The sequence below is a fragment of the Poecilia formosa genome, unplaced genomic scaffold (genome assembly GCF_000485575.1).
Source record: "Poecilia formosa unplaced genomic scaffold, Poecilia_formosa-5.1.2 Scaffold6, whole genome shotgun sequence".
In the NCBI taxonomy this organism is placed as follows: domain Eukaryota; kingdom Metazoa; phylum Chordata; class Actinopteri; order Cyprinodontiformes; family Poeciliidae; genus Poecilia; species Poecilia formosa.
The window spans coordinates 5,863,358-5,884,016 of record NW_006799945.1 but is presented as its reverse complement, the minus strand read 5'-3'; the positions used below and the strand labels follow the sequence as shown (position 1 = coordinate 5,884,016).

Below are 20,659 nucleotides of genomic sequence, written 5' to 3'. Positions count from 1 at the left end.
TATATATATATATATAATATGTGGTTTTGCATCTCTGATCCATAATTTGCATGGTTATAGACACAAAGAAACAAAACTTGAGACTATTGCTTGTAAAATCAGGCATATTTTGTGTGGATTAATGTGAGCAAATTTATCCATTGCCTTGAGAACAAAAGTGATTTAATTTAAAAATTCTTCAGAAGTGCAAACTGTTACACTCTGTTGAGTTGCCAAACTTGAAGCAGTTGAAGATTAATGTAAAGAAGCTCAGATTCACCACCTGCTGCTTGGGATTTATCTTTCCACCTTTTTCAAAAACCTATTTAGATGATGATACACTTTCTCCACCACAATATATTTTTCCTTTTGTCTGCACTTAACGCACCTGTCATCAGATCACTTGTAAAGAACAACAATCTTGACTAAATTGTCACTGCTAAATATAGACCTTTCTAAAACTTGCTGTTTTTTTTTGTTTTTTTTCCTGAAGTACATGAAAAAGCTGTTTACAATCAGAGTAATAACTGTTTAAAAAAAAACAAAAAATACTTTTATGTATTAACTTGGTTTCCAGTGATACCGAAGCAAAGAAAGTCCATTTACTAAAGTTGTAAATGATTTATAGAGTGGTTTGAAATATGTTTTTTCACTGCTGGATTACCGAGCAGCCTTTAGCAGGAAGGATGTTTCTGGGGCTTTACCACTTGTCACAAAATTACATGCCACAAAAGTAATGATGTTGATGTTTATTTATTCTAAATAAGGCCAAAACGGACCGTTAAACCCCCAAAACTCATGAATGTCAAATAAAGGCATTTTGTTCTTTCCGGAACTCATTCTCACTTTTAGAACGAGAAGCCAACCAAATTAAATGTGGAAAGATTAAAGTTTCCTTAAAATACTCAGTATTGATGTTCTCATAAAATGCACCTAAAGCGATTAACTTTGGCCATTAGACGTGAGAAGAAATGTGGGAGTGACCGACTTCACTTCTCAAGATGAACTGCATTTTTTTATATTTCAAATTTACGTATATAATTCATATTCCTTGAATCTTTCTGTATTGTTAAAATTGATATTAGATGTCGAGTTAAGTCAGAAAAACATTGAGGCTGTTGAAGGCTTTAATGCTCCATGTCGAAAATTGAAAAATACCTACAATTAGCAGTCGGGCTGTTGCAATAGGCAATACATTAGTTGGTCACTTGATAAATTCAAATGAGCTCAATATATTAAAATGAAGTATATAATTCCCAGTTGCATGCTTGTTTGTTTTTTTTTTGCTTCTCTCTTTCTACAAAACGGCAACAAAAAGGATAATTTTTGTCCCTCTGGGCGTGATCCTAACACATGGGATGTAACGCCCCAGCAATGACAGTGACAATACATGAACATTTCTCAACTTTCCTGTCTCAAGGTCAGCCTGTATGTGCACGCCTATGTGTACGAGCTCAAAATTAAACATGGACGAATTTCACGAGTCCATAGGAAATGAATGGAGAGGAGGTGACGTCGCCTCCTGTGTGTTGAGCCCATAAGGGAGAGTGAACTCTGACATTAGTTACCTACCAGGCTGCTGGTAGAACATAATCATCTGTTGAAGATGTCTCAGCTTGGGGGAAAAAAACAAACAAACAAACAAACAAACAAAAAACTATCACCAATGGCCTGTCTTTGTCTTGCTGACAGTCCACAATCACTGGGGTGTCTACTCAACATACAAAATACGAAAAGGCCAGAGCAAACTGTGTTAATACACTCCATGAGAGTTTGCTCAATTGATGTTGCCCTTTAAACCAGCATTTCAAAAAGCACTGCAAACATTTGATACCCAGTAGTAAGTTTTACACTTTTACTTTTTTCAGACGTCCTAACCGACAGTATCGGCTGTTTTCCTCTCTGCGCCTAATGACCAATATATTTTGAAGGGCAAGTTTGTTTACAGAGACTTCACAATCCATTTTATTTTGCCTTTGTTTTGTTTATTTATTTTGGACATTTAAAATGTCTTCCAGTCCCAGAGTTAAATGCTATTTAGGAATAGGTTTATTGATCTTTGAGAGAATCTACTAGCATTATTATGGACTTTTGGTCTCAAAAATACATTATTGTTTATCGCCATAAACAATAATGTTTATTGTTTATGTGACAAATTCAGTGACAAATTATCTGTTGGCAGTGTAATATTTTCTGAAACACAATAAGTTAATGGTTGACTTGTCGATCTGGATCTGACAGATGCAGATTAAATATGTCGTCTAACTCCACCATGTACCATTGTATCCTAAAGTCAGGGTTACATCACATAGTTTCCATTGAGATCAGGCACATTATGCATTACTGAGTACAAAAAAAACACCAATATAAAACAAAATCATAAATTTGTATCTTTTATTGTAATCTAGAGGCATACAGTGATGATCTATTACATCACTGTTTTACCAAAAGATACTATAGGCCTCTGTGCTTTTATGCGTTTGTTGTTTTAAAGAAAACTAATGAAGACATACAGAGTGCAAGGAGAGTTTTGGTGACTGCATACCAGAAGAGCTGCTGTCCTGCTGGAGATTAATGGACAAGTTTGTCCGTAGCACAAGTCCTCTCTGTACTGCCTCACCTCTCAGCATATTTGATTTATGAACACCTAGGAGCGCACGAGCTATAATTTGAAAGGGGTTTGTTTTTCCTCATGGTGATGGAATTTTAAATGTTGTGATGAATGAACCCTTGCAGTTTGTATTTATTATTCTGCTTTGATGTAGAGTAGCCAAGAGCTGATGCACGCATGCATATGTGTTTCCCGTGTCCGGCCTTTTTCTCGCATGCATGTGCACGTATCATTTTATAAACACAGCTCCAATGTTAAATGTATGGCTGCAAACGTGCTGACGTTCGCTTTTTCAGCCTGACATTAAAAATAAATCTCTAGGTTGCCTTGTCTTGCAGAATCCAATATCACGTCACACCCGTTGGATGCCATTGTGAAAAATCAAAGAATAAGTCTTGCCCTCTCTCCCCTTCCACCACTCGGTCTTTGAATATAGATTTATTTTCTAACCACTGCATGTATGGTGGGGTGTTTGATGTTTCTGTGATGGCCACATATTGAATGAACCATGGAGAAATGTGATGCTCCCTGGTGAATCTACAGGGCTAAAGTCTGGGCTTAGAGAAGAAAGAAAGGGCAAAGCAGACAAGCAATTGCTGAGCAACAGTGTGTGACAAAAAAAAAAAAAAAAAACCTCCTGGATATAGCACTGTTACAAAGACATTCATTTCTGCCTCGCTATTCTCTATTGGGAGTAGAAATACTCCAAGGACTAGGACAACCCCTTCATTGCTTAAATCCTTGCATTTTAAGGGGTTGTATGTGCAGTCAATGTTTAGGGTTAGTGTTTAGATTCATTTGACCTTTTTACATGTTAAGTTACAGCAATAAGGTTCAATGTGGTTTTGTTGGGCCTTTATGCACTACATGCATATCATTTTGCCTCTAGGTGATGACATTTGTTGAAGGAATAAATAATAACAAATATATCAACTTTATTCCTGATGGTTCTGGTGTGGTCCTTGGTATTCATGATGCTGTTTATTCCTAATGTTCTTTTGCCTCTGAGCCCTTCACAGACTTTTTTTTTATACAGAGATAATTGTACACACTGGTATAGACTGTTAGATGAATCCGAAGGTAATTGGTTTCTCTGGATTTTTTTTTGTTGTTGTTGTTGTTGTTCAGGGCACTAGCTTAGATGAGGCTGAATACAAACAATTATTTTTTTTTTAGATTTTATTTTTGCAGTTTTTAAAATCTTCTCCCTTTCCCTTTCTAGATTATGCTCCTGATTTGTGTTGGCCTGTCATTTAACATCACAATAAAAAACTTAGAAGTGTGTGAATGTAACATTTGATGGATGGGAATACTTTTCTTAGGCTCATGAGATTATGTACTCCAATGAAAAAGTACATGAGTAAACATTAAGAAATAGCTGATTTAAAGTACCAAAGCTATTATATATTTTGCAGAATAACTCTGCTTTGCATGTGCAGAAAAAGTATCTTGTAATTACTTGATAACATCATCATTGTCATTCTTTTTTTTGAGATATCTGTGTCAAAATAAGAATGACACGGAGCATGATGGTCCGTGTCATTCTTATTTTATTTTTTTTTTTTTTTCGAAAATGGTTCACAAATATTTGTCATCTTTGATTGCTCTCATTGTATTACAATGACGTTAACGTGTTCATAAAAAAAAAAAAAGCTTTTAATTGAGCTTACCAGATTACTCTTCATATCACAACTGCAAAACTGGATTAATGTTCCTGTTTGTGGATATGTAACATATTCCTGCCGATGACAATCAATTCAGTTCTTTTTTTTTAAGAATAAAGGTTATTAAGAGCTTTTTGATCAGTACAAGTCTTATGTACTCTAGAAGTCAGAAGTTGACATACACCTATACTGGACACAAATAATTCTGGACTTAAATACACATTTGAACACATTATTTTTTGGAGTGAACAAAGCATTGCATACAATTTCAATGAATTTTGAAAACAAGAATTGGGGCACAAGTTTGAATTTGTTGTGGATTTATGTCATCCACATAACAAAATGAAACCTTGAGGCTCAAATGCACTTGATAAACACCATCAATATTAATATAAATGTTCCTCATGATCACATGCTAATTGTACTGGCAACTGGACTAAAATTGGGGTATTCCACTTCTCAACCAATGACCCCTAGCATCATCCAATAGAAAAAGCCCAAACGTGTCTGTGACATAAGAAAGGCCTACATTTGTTGAATATTCATGTCTGAGTTGCTGTAAATATAAACTTATAACCAGGAATTAACTTACACCCTACCCTCAACCGTCACTGTAATCTGAATGATTCTTAATTAAACTTCTCTGAATCTTACAAATCTGATATTTAAACAGCATTTGTGGACAGTAATTGTGGTTGCTACAATAGGAATTCAGATGGTCTTTTTAGGTCAGTTTAGTATTTCTGGTTACCATATGAAACTAAAACATATTTTTTCCTGAAGCTTTCTCCCCTTCAGTGTTTAGATTTTTTAATTTTTTTCCTCACATTTTGTGTTTTCCCCTATTGTTTTTCAGGGGGGACTCATTGCCCTTCTCCTCCTAATTCTCCTCTTCACCCTGGTCCTGTATACCCGTCATCGATGGTGCAAGCGTCGCCGGATTCCGCAAAAAAGCGCCAGCACAGAAGCCACCCACGAGATCCACTACATCCCCTCCGTCCTGCTGGGTCCGCAGGGCCGTGACAGTTACCGAGGCTCCCGGGGCACTCACCAGCATGGCAGCTCTGTCATTGGAATGCCAATTCGCGAGACTCCCATTCTTGATGATTACGATTGCGATGAAGAGGATGGAGTTGGACACTCGCTTAACTCCACACCCAACCAGCTCCACAACAAGTTCAACGACGGGAAGATTCTCGATGAATATGGAGTTAATGTTAGCATTGGAGGGCACGCAGACATCATGTGCAAGGAGGACAATATCAAGCACAACTTTGAAAAAACAGGTAAGTTGGTTCTTCAGAAATGTTTTTTTTTTTTTCTCAAAATGTAAACCAGTTATAAAAATCTGCGTTACATTTAAGAGCAAAATTATTCATACCCCTGGCAGGTATGCCAACATATTTCTTCTGACTGGAAGTAATATTTTGGAGTATCCCAGCCAGCGTCATGACTTGAGTCTGAGCAAATTATTAAGGCCATGGTAAGGGGGGGGCTTTCAACCTTGAAGGTCAAAATATCAGTGGGAACTTGCAAAATTGGCTATGCGTAATTCTACACATGCCATTTTGGATGAAATCTAAATAGACTATTATTTTTAGTGATTGTCCTTTTCCATCATTTGCTTATTTATTGAGAGATGCCTGTCTCTTTTCCTATCAAAAACAAACTTCATGGCTCAATGAGCATAACTTAAAATTTGAATCTGCCAGAGTCATATGTGATTTTGGGCTTAACAGAATGACTTTAATTGAAACATTTAGATGCATCTCCTTCATCCTGTGTCCTTCTGTCAACCATATCTGAGAAAAAATATATTAAACAAGTAAGATCTCTAGCTCAGAGAAGGTGGTTGTGTTGCTTTAAACATTTATAAATCTGTGGTCTCTCTGAGTTAAATCTTCCAAACCACTAGCCTAGATTATGCACTTTTGCAACCCATCCAAGTCCGTCGTATCACGGCTTGTACTGGGCTTATATTATCCTTGATCTCATGCGATATTTTATCTTTTCTCTATAAAATGAGTAAGGTTCTTGTATCCTGTAGTCTTTATTTTCTTTATGGCAGAGGCTGCAAGCTCCCAGTATTATGAAGACAGACTGATTCCTCCTGAGCCCCAGAGTCCTTGACTTTCAAGTCAAGTCATGCAGCTTAATATATTCTGTGAAGGTCAAGTGAGAGTAACCAGTCAGGTAGACTCTGTGGTACGAGTGCTTGACCTGCTCACCCTTCCTGAACATTAACTATGTTTGGAGGTTATCCATTTAAGGCAAATGATAAATAAAAATGGGACATATTGTAAAAAAAAAAAAAAAAAAAAAGAGCAAATTTCTTTAAAAATCTGTCTGTGATTATCTTCTTTTTTTTCATGAAACCTCTCCAAGTATTTAAGCAAATTTGTTGACATGGTCCTTTTAAACCTTTGGTGCTTAGATTTTAATAATTGAAAGGCGCGGACTGAGTTAGTGGATGCCCTCGTTATTCATCCTACAATGAATTATGTATAAACCTGATTGAAATGCCTCTGTGATCTCTTAGTATACACATAACTATTCAACATGCTAAGAATTACTCTGTGCACTTAAAGAAAGTTTATCTGAAAATAGAACAAATATGTCAACCTTACATCTGAATTTCAGAATTTGTTGTAAATACAGCACTTTACAAACAGAGGTAGAAAAAGAAAGGAGGAGTTAAAGGGAAAACAATTACTGTGATTCTTTAAGTTTAAGAGCATAATGTTTACAAGGACAATGGCAGAAATAGTGGTGAACTTTTTTGCGTTTTGGACATTATGTTTATGTAATGCTGTCTAAGGCTAAGAGGAGAGCAGAAAGAAAAAAAAAACTGACATAAGATATCAGACTTGGAATCCACTTTATTGACCAAGATTGTGTTCACAAACAAGGAATTTGACTTTTGGTTTCAAGAACTCAGTGTACAGATATAAATATGAACATCAATGGATATCCAATGACGGGCAGAAATAATAAACATACTGTTTTTAAAATCTTATAAACTTGAAGAAAATTGCATATTTTAAAAGCCTTATTCCTGTTGTTGTTTGATATAATTTTAAATCTGTTTCTACTTTAATATTGATTTATTTTAGCAGCAAAATAATCAGATTTTAATTTGACATTACCTTAGGACCTCAAGCTTGGATCTTTTAACGGGTAAGCTATACTCGTCAAGTAACCCTGGCCTTTTACATATGTGATGAGAAATAATTAATAATTCATAATAATGAATGAAGATAATGTGAACAGAATGTCTTTCCTGAAGGGGTGATCTTATCAAGTTGATAACACCGAAATGTGAGAGGGAACAAATGAGTTAGGCAACAGACAAAATGTAAATGGTCTTATTATCAACAACTCAAGCAACAAGGTACTGTGACAGTAAAACATAACGGTATTTGTCATCTGAAAGTCTTTCCTTATAAAGAAATTGTAGTTAGCATGGCTGTGTTTGGATAAATTTGTACTGAAGTTGCTTCCAGCACTTTTAGTTTGTGCAGCAGCACTGTGGCACAGAAATAGACTAAAAACACAATTAGCTAGACTCCCATTCTTGATAGTAGTCCAAAAAACATTTGTAGGGACTGTAAATAAATATTTGCATACACCAGTGCTGAAGTTAGCCTCTGATTAATATTTTTCTTTTTGTAGTTCAAAATCTAAAACATTCAGTATTTTGCATGTCAAAAGATTGCCTGCTCATGAAGATGTTTTTTGAAACACACTTTACTCTTCGCTACAACTTTAATTTTTGAAACAAACATTAAAAATAATGCTGAAGTTTGCATCTGATTAAAAAAAAAAGATTAAGAAAAACACAGTTTGTGATGTGTGAAACCTTCATTTATGGACATCAAAAACTCATAATTTCGTAATCATCATTATGACAATATAACGATGAAATAATTATAAATTGAATACACAGAAAATAAATTGAGTACATAAAGCTCAAACTATGAATAATCTATCATCTTTCACAGCTCCTTCTTAAACACAATTTATCATTTGTGAAACTGTTATTCTTTTTGTGAAAACAATGAGGTTTAGATTTCTTCAATATATTGTTGAAGCACTTTTGGGTTCTGAGCTGAATGTATTAATATGAATAGTATTCATATTTAATAACTGCTCACCTTATTTCAATATTTAACACATGAGCCTTTCATAACAACAGTATAAAATATTGTATTTATGTAAAAATACAGAACTACAATTTTTGATTGTTAGAATTAGCATTTGATGAGGAAGTTCTTCAGGTCTTTTACCACACAAAGTGGTTTAGATGTATTATCATCTTACTAATCATTAATTATGTTGCATTTAAATTAGAAACAATCTAGTATTTTCCAGCAGAAGGCACACAAATGATTATTTGAATTAATTATTTCTATCTTTGTACCCTAAAGTGGTTTATATTTATGTACTTATATCAAGAGTGTGACATTTATTTTCCATTCTTTTTCAGCAGTTGGTATGTAGTTTTCCAATAACCGTCATTCTATTTTCTGCCCATGCCATGAGGTACCAGACACAACTGAACTCTGTATGGTATTTCCTCAAGGGATTATATGACTGTTGCTCACAGACTTGTGCATTGCATAAGCTCTTTTTACACAGAGTAGCAAACGAATGAGAACTGTCAGTTTCATTATTCTGCAAGATTCAAAAAGCTCTAGGGACGCAATAGGGCCATGTAAATCACCCATACAAAAAAATCTTGTTCTGTGACGGGCATTCATGGCGCTGTTATCTATCATACTACTCCACCATAGCCCATCAGGCATACCTAACCTTCTCAGGATATCCTGCACAGCAGAAAGCCATTTCAAAAGGGCAAATGTTGCCAGAAGGTCAAATCATGCACACTATGCAGCTAAAGGCATACTGCAGAAACGCAGTGATGTTACACAAGCATTGACAGCTACAGCTATTCAGAGAAATGTGTGCTATCAGGTGAGATTTCTGGACCATATTTCTAAATTTGCTAACTTGGTACATAAGTCAGGTTATTTTTTTGTTTTCTATTCATTAAAAAATAACTTTATTGTATAAAAATGACTTGAAATTACTCTCATACACAATTTTATTTTTAATTGAACAAATTCATTCACAACTGCTTAAAATTTCATTACATACAATCTAAAGGCAAACTTAATCTCACAAATGACTTTTTTTTTGTTCTCTAATTTTGAAAAGCCAGGCGAATATTTTACCATATATTTTCATCTGAACACAAAATGTGAATTTTGTTGAATGACTAGTGATATAAGGCTCATGACTTGTCCAGGCCTTGTTTGTTCTTTTCCTGCGCAATGAATAAAATCGCTTTTTATTGACTCACAACTACTTTGAGTACACTGGTAGTAAAAAAAAAAGACATGCTGTCAGCCTTGCACCCAGATGAGAAACAGCCATTTTAATTAAAATGAAAGTAGAAAGAGAGCAAATTTTTGTTTGGTTCTCATGAAAATGCTGTTGGTCTTTACCGAGAAAGTCCTTCTGACTTGATACATATATCATCTATATCATCTATGTTCTGTGACAGGATTTCTAAATGCTACTTAAAAAAAAAAATCAAAGTCATCCCTTTAGTATGTGCCTGGAAAATTTCTACTCAATGACTCTAGGCCCTGGATTTTCCGTTATGAGCCTCTTTAGCACACAGCACTTGCAGTGTTCAGTTTCAATTTAGCCATTCATTTTTTATGCCAAGTAATCACCAGACATATGCAACACAAATCTCTTTGTCTGTGCCTAAATGTCCATCTTAATCATATATTATATCAAATCTATAAATAGCTCATTGCAGCTGTTCAAGAATGTTACCAATCAATATTAGAGTGCCACTCCTCCCCTATTGTTCCTTCTTGTACTTTTGTCTTGCTACTAGACATAGCATTTCTTCGCACAACAGAAAAACAATCCCTGCACTTCTGGGGATCTAGCTCCACCTTTGCCACATTGTCATCTTCTCTTCAGTTCTTCTTTGGTGCTCCTCCGTTTCTTTTGCAACCCGGTTTGTTTTTTTGTTTCTGTTTTGAACATCATACTATTGCTGTGGCTTTTTATTTTGTCTGAATATAAAGTTTTTATCCCCTACATCTTGACGCCTTTGTGCAGCCGTTTCTCCTTCTGCAGCCGTGTGTTTTGCTGTGTATAAAAACAAACTAATAAGCCCTCTTTGTGAACACAGACCAGACCTGAGTTTTCCTTTGATTCGAACTGTTGCTAAAAATTTAAAGCCAAGGCTTAGTCTTATCAAAGTTTTATGATGTTTTATGATGCCATAACAACAACAGGTCACTCTAACCTTGAAGCATACTATTTCCCTCGTTTTACGTTTCCAACTGTAAAACTTTTGGATTTCCTGGAAGAATTTCAGATAGGGTTTTCAGGTTGCCAAGCCATACCTTTTCAAATGCTCTCACAAAAACCCAGCTCAGATGCATGCCATTGGTCTAATATTTGTGATTTTGTCAGCCACTCCTTCAGCAGACCTCGTTGTCATATTTTGTGTGGACAGATTTTTAAATCAGAGCCTATTTGTATGCTTACAGCCTGCTAATCCATTTGTCTGTGCATACGATGTTGTTGATCTAACAAACATGGGCTTTGTCTCAGGGTTTTTCATGCTTCATAATGACATTGATAGAGAAAATGATCACATTTTATGACAAAGAAGTTCACAAAGCATTGTTTTATAATAATACCTTTTTTCTGTATGTTTTGTCTGCTCATGATTAACTTGAATCACATTAAAATATGTTGCCAGTCATTTTGTTAATGACTCGTATCAAAACAAAGGAAAACCATGTTAACATTAATTTTACACTTGGCTAGAGTCCTATGCAGCACAGCATTGTCAGCAGTAGACTGTCCTGATGTGCACGTGCCACAAAAGTGTTTTATTATCATGTTATGGGATGCTTATGATAATAAATAAATTGATCAGTCATTTTTGGAAAAAATAAATCATCAATAACGTCAAACATAAGCAGATATTACTCTTAAAATAAAACATACTTCACCAACCCAGTCTCATTCAGCGTTGCCACTGTACTGTCAAATAGTAAATGATAATTGCATTTAGTCACGTACTGAAGTGTAAACACAGTGTAAACATTGATCTCCTGGTTTCACCAGAGAAACAACAAAATTTAACTATGTGTTTCAGAGCTATCTAGCCTAATTATGTAGAGTACTAAATAGAAAAATAAAAATAAAGCCTCGTTATTTAAGGCAAAAATGGTGGTGCAATTGTCTTTTTATTCTGCAGCCCTTTCCTTTCTGTTCATGATTATCAGTGTCCTTATGTTTCCTTATGTAGAGCAAATGCACCCTATGGAGGCTACAGTCCTTGATACAGCCGTCTCATGTTCGATTCCCAACCCCAGGCCATTTACTGCATGTGCTTCCCTCATCCTCTCTAACCTTCTACATTTTGAGCTCCGGATCAATTAAAACCACTAGTGCAATAAAAAAAGAGAGAAAAGCATTGAGTAAAATGTAATGATGAAGTCGGCAGTGGAGGTATGGGAATATGACTGAGGTCGTTTGAAATACAATAAACATAATAAAAGTGTAAAAATAACAGATTTCACTAATTTCCCCTGAGTTCTTAGTTTGTTTGTATGTTTAATTTTTATTTCTTAAAAAAAGTGGGTGTGGGGGGGGAATGGACACAAAAGACACAATTTGACTAAGGACCCAAATTGTTGGTGGGTTTTTGTCCACCTCCCCATGTCTGGAGTCATTTTGACAAGCATGCAGCACTCCCTCTAGACTCCTGCAGAAGCCATTCTGGACGTCTTCAGTATGAGTGTAGTAATGTTAGTCATACCTTATTACTACTGACACTCAGAAGGATCATATGATTTTTTTTTTGTCTTTATTGTATTTATTTTTATGTGGAAGGTAAAATTATAAACATTAGCAACCACACCATGCATGGTATGACTGTCTCAACCATTTTGAGAAGAATACACAGAAACACATTAATGGTCAGAAAGATGCGGAAACTGGAAAAAGCCTGAGGTCACAATTTAAATTGGTGTCGAAGAGTGACTTGTTCTGCAGGCTTCTTGGAAACACCAGTTTTTCTCAGTACAATGGCTGTGTTGATCAGTGCTAATTAGGATAGACACTAAAACCTCACCATGATTGACAACATATACATGTGGTTTGTATGTAAGCCAAGTGACAAAAATAAATAGGGCACTGCATCATATCGCATATATTAAAAAAAATCACATATATGTGTAATTTCAATTAAGTGTGACCAGTATGTTTATGTGTAATTGTCATATATTTAGGTCACTAAAAATTATTCTTTCAACTGTGAAAGAGAGTAAAATCTTTTTTTTTTTTTTTTTTTTTTTTCAGTAGCTTACTATGTTGGATTCATGTTTAGATGCCCATATATTTAATCATCACCCAACATTGATGCACACATTTAAATTTGTGTATCAAGCATTTCTCCTTAAATTCATTTAAGTTTCATAATTGTTTCACTTTGGAAAATGTATTTTCAGGAAATCACAAAAAATGCCTAAAAATAAATTGCATGCATGGTCACAATGATTTTATATATATATATATATATAGATGCATTGCAGTGGCAATGCATCTAAGGTATGATATTGTGAGAAACATAACATCACACATTAGCTATATATAGTTCCAGCTATCTTTGCACCTTCTCAGTTGTGTAAGGTTCCCACACTGAACCAAGTTTGATATGCAAGTAGATAAAAAAGTAAAAATTACTCTGAAACAATTTTCCTCACCAGATTTGATTTTTAATGTTTATAGCAAGGGCTTATTTCCTATTTTCATGCTGGATTTTCAGTGCGTCTGGTGCAGTTGGAGGTCAGAGTGTGGCCTGCTATGTTCTGCTGCCGCAGCATTGGGAGACACATCCATTTTTTATTCTGGCCCATGGCAAGAGCTGAGCTATAGATAGATCTTTATTTGTGCTGCCTTGAAAAGAGCAAAAATCCTAAAATATGCAAGTAGAGGCCAGACAAGAAAAGTATCTCACTGAAGATGTGACATTGCATGTTTTCCGGTGGGTAAGATTGACAAGACATGAGAGGGTAGATGTTCAGAATGTGCAGACCAAACAGAAAGGGAGGCAGATAGGGTGAAGTACTGTCTGCTCCTGTTGTTTTCAAGGCTTTTGGAGAACTTAGTTGTCATTCTGATTTTGTTTTACTGTTTTGGCAAAAAGAAAGAAAAGAAAACAGACCACTCTATATTGGCAAAAGAACTCTTGTGCCTTGAACTCATATCCTGTCACATTCAAAAACACTGTTCCGTCATTCTATTGTTGTTTTATGTGATCGAGCAACACAAAGTATTCCATAATTGTGACATGGAAGGAAAATGACACATGGCTTTCAAATATTTTTGTCTTATACTCTGTCCCCCTGCCATGAATACACTCTGTTTTACTCTGTAAAAAATAAATAAATAAATAAAAAATCCAATGTAGCCAATTGACCCTCACATGTCACCTAATGAGAAAACAGTCGTCGACAAATGGGAAAAGTAAGGCATAAATGCAAGCTAATTAGAATATGATCATCCGCATCAACTGACAGGCTATGCAAGGAAAAGCAGGTCCATTGTAACTCGGAAGGAGCTAGACACATTCACGTTCAGGTGGGAGGATCTGACAATGAGACAACTACTTGTGATTATTGAAGAGTGCCAAAAAGAAAATCATTGTTGAAAGAAAGCCATTAGAGGTCCCTTGAGCAGTTTTCCACAGGCCATGTTGGCGACTGTAACGTGGAAAGAAACACTCTGGTTAGATGAGACCAAAATTTACATTTTCGATATAGATGCAAAATGCTAAGTGAAGAAGAAAAATAACACCGAACCCTAAACACACCATCCACACTATTAAAATTGGTGGTGGCCGCATGATGCTTTCTTTAGCAAGAACAGGCAAGTTGGTCAGAAGTGCCTCGAAGATGGATGGAGGTAAATGGGCTAACCCTGAAGTAAAAACTGTTAGAAGCTTCAAAACACTTTGAATGAGATAAAACGAACAGGAAGACGATTCGCCACAGGAATCTCCAACACGCAGCCAAGGCTGCAATGCAAGCTGCAAATCTGAAATGTTTTATTTCAAAGTCGTAAAATAGTTTGTGCGTGGTTTAACGTGGTTTAAGGTGTCTAAATACTTTTGCAATGTGCTGCATATATTTTTATAATTTTAGTTTGTGTTGCTGTTTTAAAATGGTACAAAGGTTTTTCTCTTGGCTTTGAAATTTCTCTATTTTACCAGGTATCTGTTCATTCATTAAACTCTCTTTTATCAGTGCTCTTCCTACCTCATACACATGTCTCAGACTTAATCTTCTGATGTTTCAGCTCTCTCATGTATCCTCTTGCACAAGATCATTTTTCTTTCTGACACTTTCTTTGTTTCTGTCTGACCTCATGTAGGTATCTATCACACCATCAGAAGTAGAGCCTTGATAGCTGTTTTTTTACAGACATCCACAATGGACTGCTCCAATTCAAACAATGACAAATTTAATAAATCAGAGAGACAAATCTCAGCTGGAGTAAAAAAAAAACAAAAAAAAAAAAACTTTGATCTATTCTTTACTTGCTTGCACCCTAAGCCACATTGGATAGGAAGATAAAACAAAGTGAAAAATGGAAATGATTTAAGAGCATGAGTACGTGTGTGGTTAAAGTCAGACAGCTGAGGTGGATGTGAAAAAAGTGAGTAAATAATGAAATGTTTTAAAAATAGGAATTTAATTTCTTATGCTATCATTTTTTTCCTTCTCACAGGGGAGTAGTAAATTAAAACAGCAGGAGGTCTAGACTCCACAAATCTACAGAAATACTCACATCCTTTCCTTTTAGCCTGCATCTTTATTTTTAAGCACAAATGTTTGCTGTCATGCAAGCAGAATGCCTGAGCAGTAGAAAAAGCCTAATATCTCCTATTTTTAAAAAAATATGCATCAACTGGCATTGGATGGGAAAAAATTGTTAATTTTATTTAGGGTTATGAATAGCTTCAAATGCTTGTCAGTAGTCTTGAATCTTGATCAAAACCGAAAAGCTGGTAGTTCTCAAGGAATGGTAAAATCCTTCCAACTATCATTCTGACTCTGAATGTTTTTTTTTTTTTTTATTGTTAAAATCCATCTTGAAAGGTTCATTTAGAGATGCAGACAAAATTTTCAGCCCATCCGTCTTGTGGGGATTGAAATATATTAATAGGATTATTGAAAAATGCTCTCATAAAATGTAACCCCAGAGCTTTTAACTCCTGTTTTAGTGAATGCCAAAAAAAATCACATACTTTTAAATCAATACTCTGTTTTTGAAATTGCAGCCTGTGTGTAGCTTAAAGTAATCTGTATAGAGAAATGGATTCCCGAGCCTGTTTCTACACTATCATTCTTGTGTGCACATTCATAGCACTACAATTCATCTTTCAAGCTGCCATGCAAGCTGAATCACCACCTGCCTCGGGGCATGGGGCATAGATGAAGCGTCTGAAAATGTTACCTTGTGTTTCACTGACTTTTGGGCAGATAGGAGATATCCTCTTGAGCCTAAGAGAAATAAGGGTCAAACGCTACGTGTGGATGGGTAATCACGGTCAAAGGTTTCCGTTTCTGGCAGACGAAAATTCCCAAAGGCTGCATCAGCGGTTTAGAGGAATCTGGCCTTGTTTTGTTCATCTGGCATCAAGCTAGTCCTTCACTGTAGGTCTATTTTTTTTGCTGATGGAACGTCTTCTGCCCTTCCTGGTTCTGAGTATCATTTCCAGCAAATGTGCAGACGTTGTATCAAATTTTATCATATTATGTAGAAATGTCTTTTAGAAACCGCTGCTTACGCAATTGAGTGGCTTGTTCGTGCTATGAATGAGAAAAATAAGTGCATTTTTTAAGCTACGGTATTCTGTCAGGGCCACTGTGGACTGGAGTCTGCTCCAGCTATCACTAGATGAGAAGGGGCTTACACCCTGAAGTAAGCCATTCACGCAGCCAATCCATCCACCTATGCTGCAGTAGCTCAATCCTGTTCAGGGTCGTGGGGGGGTCCCATCATGAAAAGCCAATGGGGTAAAGGCAAAGAATGGCCACCAATCTGTCAAAGATACACACAAGGCAGACAACCACAACCACAACCAACATCAGCTGAGGGGAAGTTGGAATCAGTTACCTGAATATTTACTTTGTTGGACTGTTGGTAGATGTTGAAGTACGTACAGGAATGCTGTGCATGCACCTGGAGAATATGCTTGGAGAAAGCTTTGATTTGAATCCAGAGTTTTCTTGCTATGAGACAACAGCACTGATCACTGGGCAAAAGTGCAGCCAGAGGCTACCAGAGATCAGGACTCAAGTCTGCATCTTAAACTGTAGTAGCACCTAAGTGTCAAAAACGACGACATCCAGCTGGAGGCCTAGAGCCTCGAGAACAATCTTTATCTCGTGAAATCAGGGTAAAACATAGCCAGCCGGTGGGGATCATTTGAGTTAGTGAATAATCTTATTTTAAAGAGTTATCGGAGAGCATGGAAATGACTGGTTGTCATGGTGATTTTGTACAGTAAATATGAGTTCAATGAAATGTTTCATAACAGTAAAACCGAATAAGGAGTTTTCTGTAACCTCCATCTTTTTTTTTCATTTATTACCACCATCTGGCAATCTTGCCTTCGCAGTGCAAATACAGTGAACTTCAGAACACAACGTTGTCCTTCTTCTACTGGTAAAGGTTCATTTACGGACTTTGAGTTGTTAACATTTCATAGCAACATGGCTGTTTGCTGTAGAAGTATAAAAACGACCACATAGATATTTATCAAGCTGAACTAACGATTTTTAAGAAGTAAATTGGATTTTGTGCAAAAGATGTTAAAATGTAAGATATTAAAGTTTAAGTGAGGTTAAGCGACAGTGATGAAAATTCATAATTATGTCAATGTTGTGCTTTAAGCATACAAGATGACATGGCTTCATTATTTGAGCACTGATTTTAGTCAGAGGCTTGAAACCGAACAGACAAATGCTATGTAAACAAAACCAATTATGCTTACTTACACTTACTCTTAAAATATATGTTGAATTACTTATTGACCTAAAATGTAAGACCATCCAGAGCAAAGAATAAAACCATTGTAAGAAACTTATCATCACTATTTATTGGGATTTTACAATTGAAAGGATTCTAGTTTAATTGTCAAATCATTTTATTTTTATTTTAACTATGTACATAGTTATTTTATTTTTATTTTAACTTGAACAAAATGACATGGTGCAAACAGGATAAAATGTTTTATGCAATCACATTGAGCACAACAAAAAAAAAAGTTTGACTTTTTTTGTTTTCACTTTTAACAGAAAGTGATGCTAAAGTGAGTGTTCATTTGGTGCATGGTGCCTCTGCAAATATATAATAATCTATTCCTAGGAGACAGTAGTTGCCAGTGAATGACTTGTTAATGTTAAACTTTTATGTGTTTCACCTGAGTTGTAAAGTCTTTCCTGTCACCTTAGAGCAGTCTTAATAAGAACACCGAATGTCTGTCCAGAAACAAATGGCAGTGTATTTGACTCCTCCAGATCTACGTGACTGCATTTTTCACCAATTAGATCCCAAGGGGGGGATGCTGCAAAATCAGAGTTGCAGATGGAAGACAGAAGGAGAAGCAGATAGATTGCAGTTTGTCTGGAGTGGATGTTCCAGCAAAAATATTTATTTTTACTGTTTTGGTACATTTACATATTTACCTCAGAATAAAGATGTCTTTTTGAGAAAGTTACACTCAACCATTGTGACCAGACTTTTTTTTTCCTTTTAAGTGTTAGACATTTGATTTGCTTTGAAGGAGTCATAGACATTTCTCATAATGAAATCTGAGAAAAATCCCAACATGAATTTCAGTGCTTTTATAAACAATTGTACTAATAAACCAAAATAAAAAAATGCAAGACGCAAATCTGCAAAGCAAGTAAACAAGCAAAATAGCCCAGCTGAACAAATGCAGAAATCAGAATGGCGTTATCTTCCCACACTGGGCATTGTGAGAACACCTGGAATAAGTTGACTGAGGCTGGATGCTGTTGACATACCTCGCTCATGAGACGGTGTTTACATGCGCAAACCACTGATAACAGACAAAAGATAGATAAGGGAGAGGAAAAGAAGAAAATAAAGGGACCAGAGCTTCAACTGACATTGAACTCAAAATGAGAAGAATCTTGAGGGGAAAAATACCAAAAGAAACAATATCTTTGTTTTTCTTGTGGTACAGGTAAATGGTGTTCCAGGAAAACGTGCTACCACAATTCACCAGTTTTCTATGTTATTTTCATGACTAACATTGACATTTTTTTTTATTTATTGAGAGTAATGAAATGTGTATTGAGTGGAAGCAAGTTTACTTTCCATTGCATAGACCGTTAAAGGCATAATTGTTTTCCTTTGCTTTTAATTTTATTCAACAGCCTTCGAGCAAAATGTACTTTTATAATTCATTCAACCTGTTTGTCGCGAGAGGACCCAAATTTGGGTCCTCTGCGCTTGCCGCAACAAGATCGATTGAAAAAACATGCTATACATTTATCAATATAGGCATATTGCATATCCACAGATCGGGAAAAAGCTCTTCTAAATGATACAAACAATATTTTCTACATCAACAACACCCAGCCTGAACACGAAGTAGCTTGATAAAACGAAACGTAATTAGATGCTAACGAGGCTAACGAGGCATACACAGTAAAAAATGCAACAGTGAAAGAGCGACTATTCCCAAAGCCCACAAACTATCAATCAGAGTAAAGCCGAAGCTCTGCCGTTTCCAACAATACCAGAATCACCACGCTACGTGCAAAACTCACTGAACCAGCAGCTGAAGAAGAAAAAAAGAAATCGCTAATTTCACGAAGCGAAAAACATAAATTCAGTCCTACCTTTGCTGTTTCGTGGTCATAATCCTTATTAGACTAAATATTTCCACTTGGTTCGATAATCCATTTTCCCTAAATCCATCTCATACTGTTTTCGGCTCTGCCCAGAGCCTCTTCCGCCTCCTGGGCTTCCATATAAAAATGTAGAGGCGAACTCCGTCAATGCACGTCACATGCGTTTCCCGTCCTCTAATTGGTGAATGGCTTTAGTTTCCGTATTAATGTCAACGCCCTCGGATTCTATTGGCTCTGACGGTTCGAAAGACGTGTCAATCATCAAAATTGGCCAATGGGATCCCGAGAAACCGCCCCGCGTAAGTTTGAATATCTGTATTGAGAACTGCATGGTTTTACGCGCAGAGCGCAGACTAGAGACTCCAGGAGGAATTTTTTTTTCAAAGGAACCCCCAAAAACAATTATTAGATGTAATTACTTATCTATGACAAGTAATCATTTATTCTATAAGAATAAATAATTGAAACAGAACCTACAGAAAAAAAACTGAGAAAGTTCAAATGGCACAAATTGTGCCAAAATGGCTCATTTGGAAGGTCCGCCTAGATTTTTATCAAGTAGTACCTCTCTAAAACTCATGTGATGCACTTTCTTTCCATGAAACTTGGCACAGTAAAAGGTCAGATTGTGTACTGTTGTTTACTACATCCAAAACATGTAGTAAACATGCTTTGAAAGGAATCTTCATATATTGAACTGGTTTTTTTTTAGGCGGAAATAGATATTTTGCTTAATTTCTGCTGTGTATCATATTAATTCACTTTCCTCAGTAACAGGCAGGGTGGGTTTTAGAGCTGTAACATATTCTCTAGAGTCTTGTCTTTATTTTGATACCAAAACAATTAAAATAAACTCTGTAGTTCTTGAGATACATTCAATTCATTTTGGGCATGTATTTTCAACCATATTTCTCAAAAAGAGGCCTAGAGATGAAGAGTTTAAGTGACTCATTGCACTAAAAAGCTTTGTGTTAAATCTGTCTGCTTTTTTTTCTCTCACCGCTTAATTGTTTTGTCTTATTTGGCTAAAATTGTTTTCTTTAAGTTTTGTTTACAGCAATTTGATTATGTCTGGACAGTATACAGTATATTAACTTCTTAGATGTCACTTTTGCACAACTTGGCTAATCCCAAGGTTTTATTAGAACTCATCATGGCCTTACTTTTTTTTTTATATTCCTGTAAATGGCTTAAATAGCTTCTTTATTGGGGCAAGCAGGAAGATGCTACTCCCTCAAGGCATGCACTTCAGTTTAAATCAGCATTGCTAGAACCATAAGCGCCAATACATTATCTGTCTCAGCATCAAACCCTGTGGTGAACCTTAAAAACAATGTTGTTTCCAGACAGATTTTCTTTGTCTTCTTTTGTACTAGAAATTGAAACAGTATTCCAGTGTGATGGCTCTG

The 20,659-nt window shown here is 35.9% G+C and overlaps 1 protein-coding gene across 1 annotated transcript in view; it reads left to right on the top strand.

The window, feature by feature from the left end:
* The window catches only part of astn2 (astrotactin 2), a 286,714-nt gene that overhangs the window by 76,077 nt on the left and 189,978 nt on the right, over window positions 1-20,659 (top strand). The window contains exon 3 of the mRNA XM_007569613.2: window positions 5,111-5,540. Coding sequence (XP_007569675.1) covers window positions 5,111-5,540 — 430 coding nt within the window. The remainder of the gene's footprint in view (window positions 1-5,110; window positions 5,541-20,659) is intronic.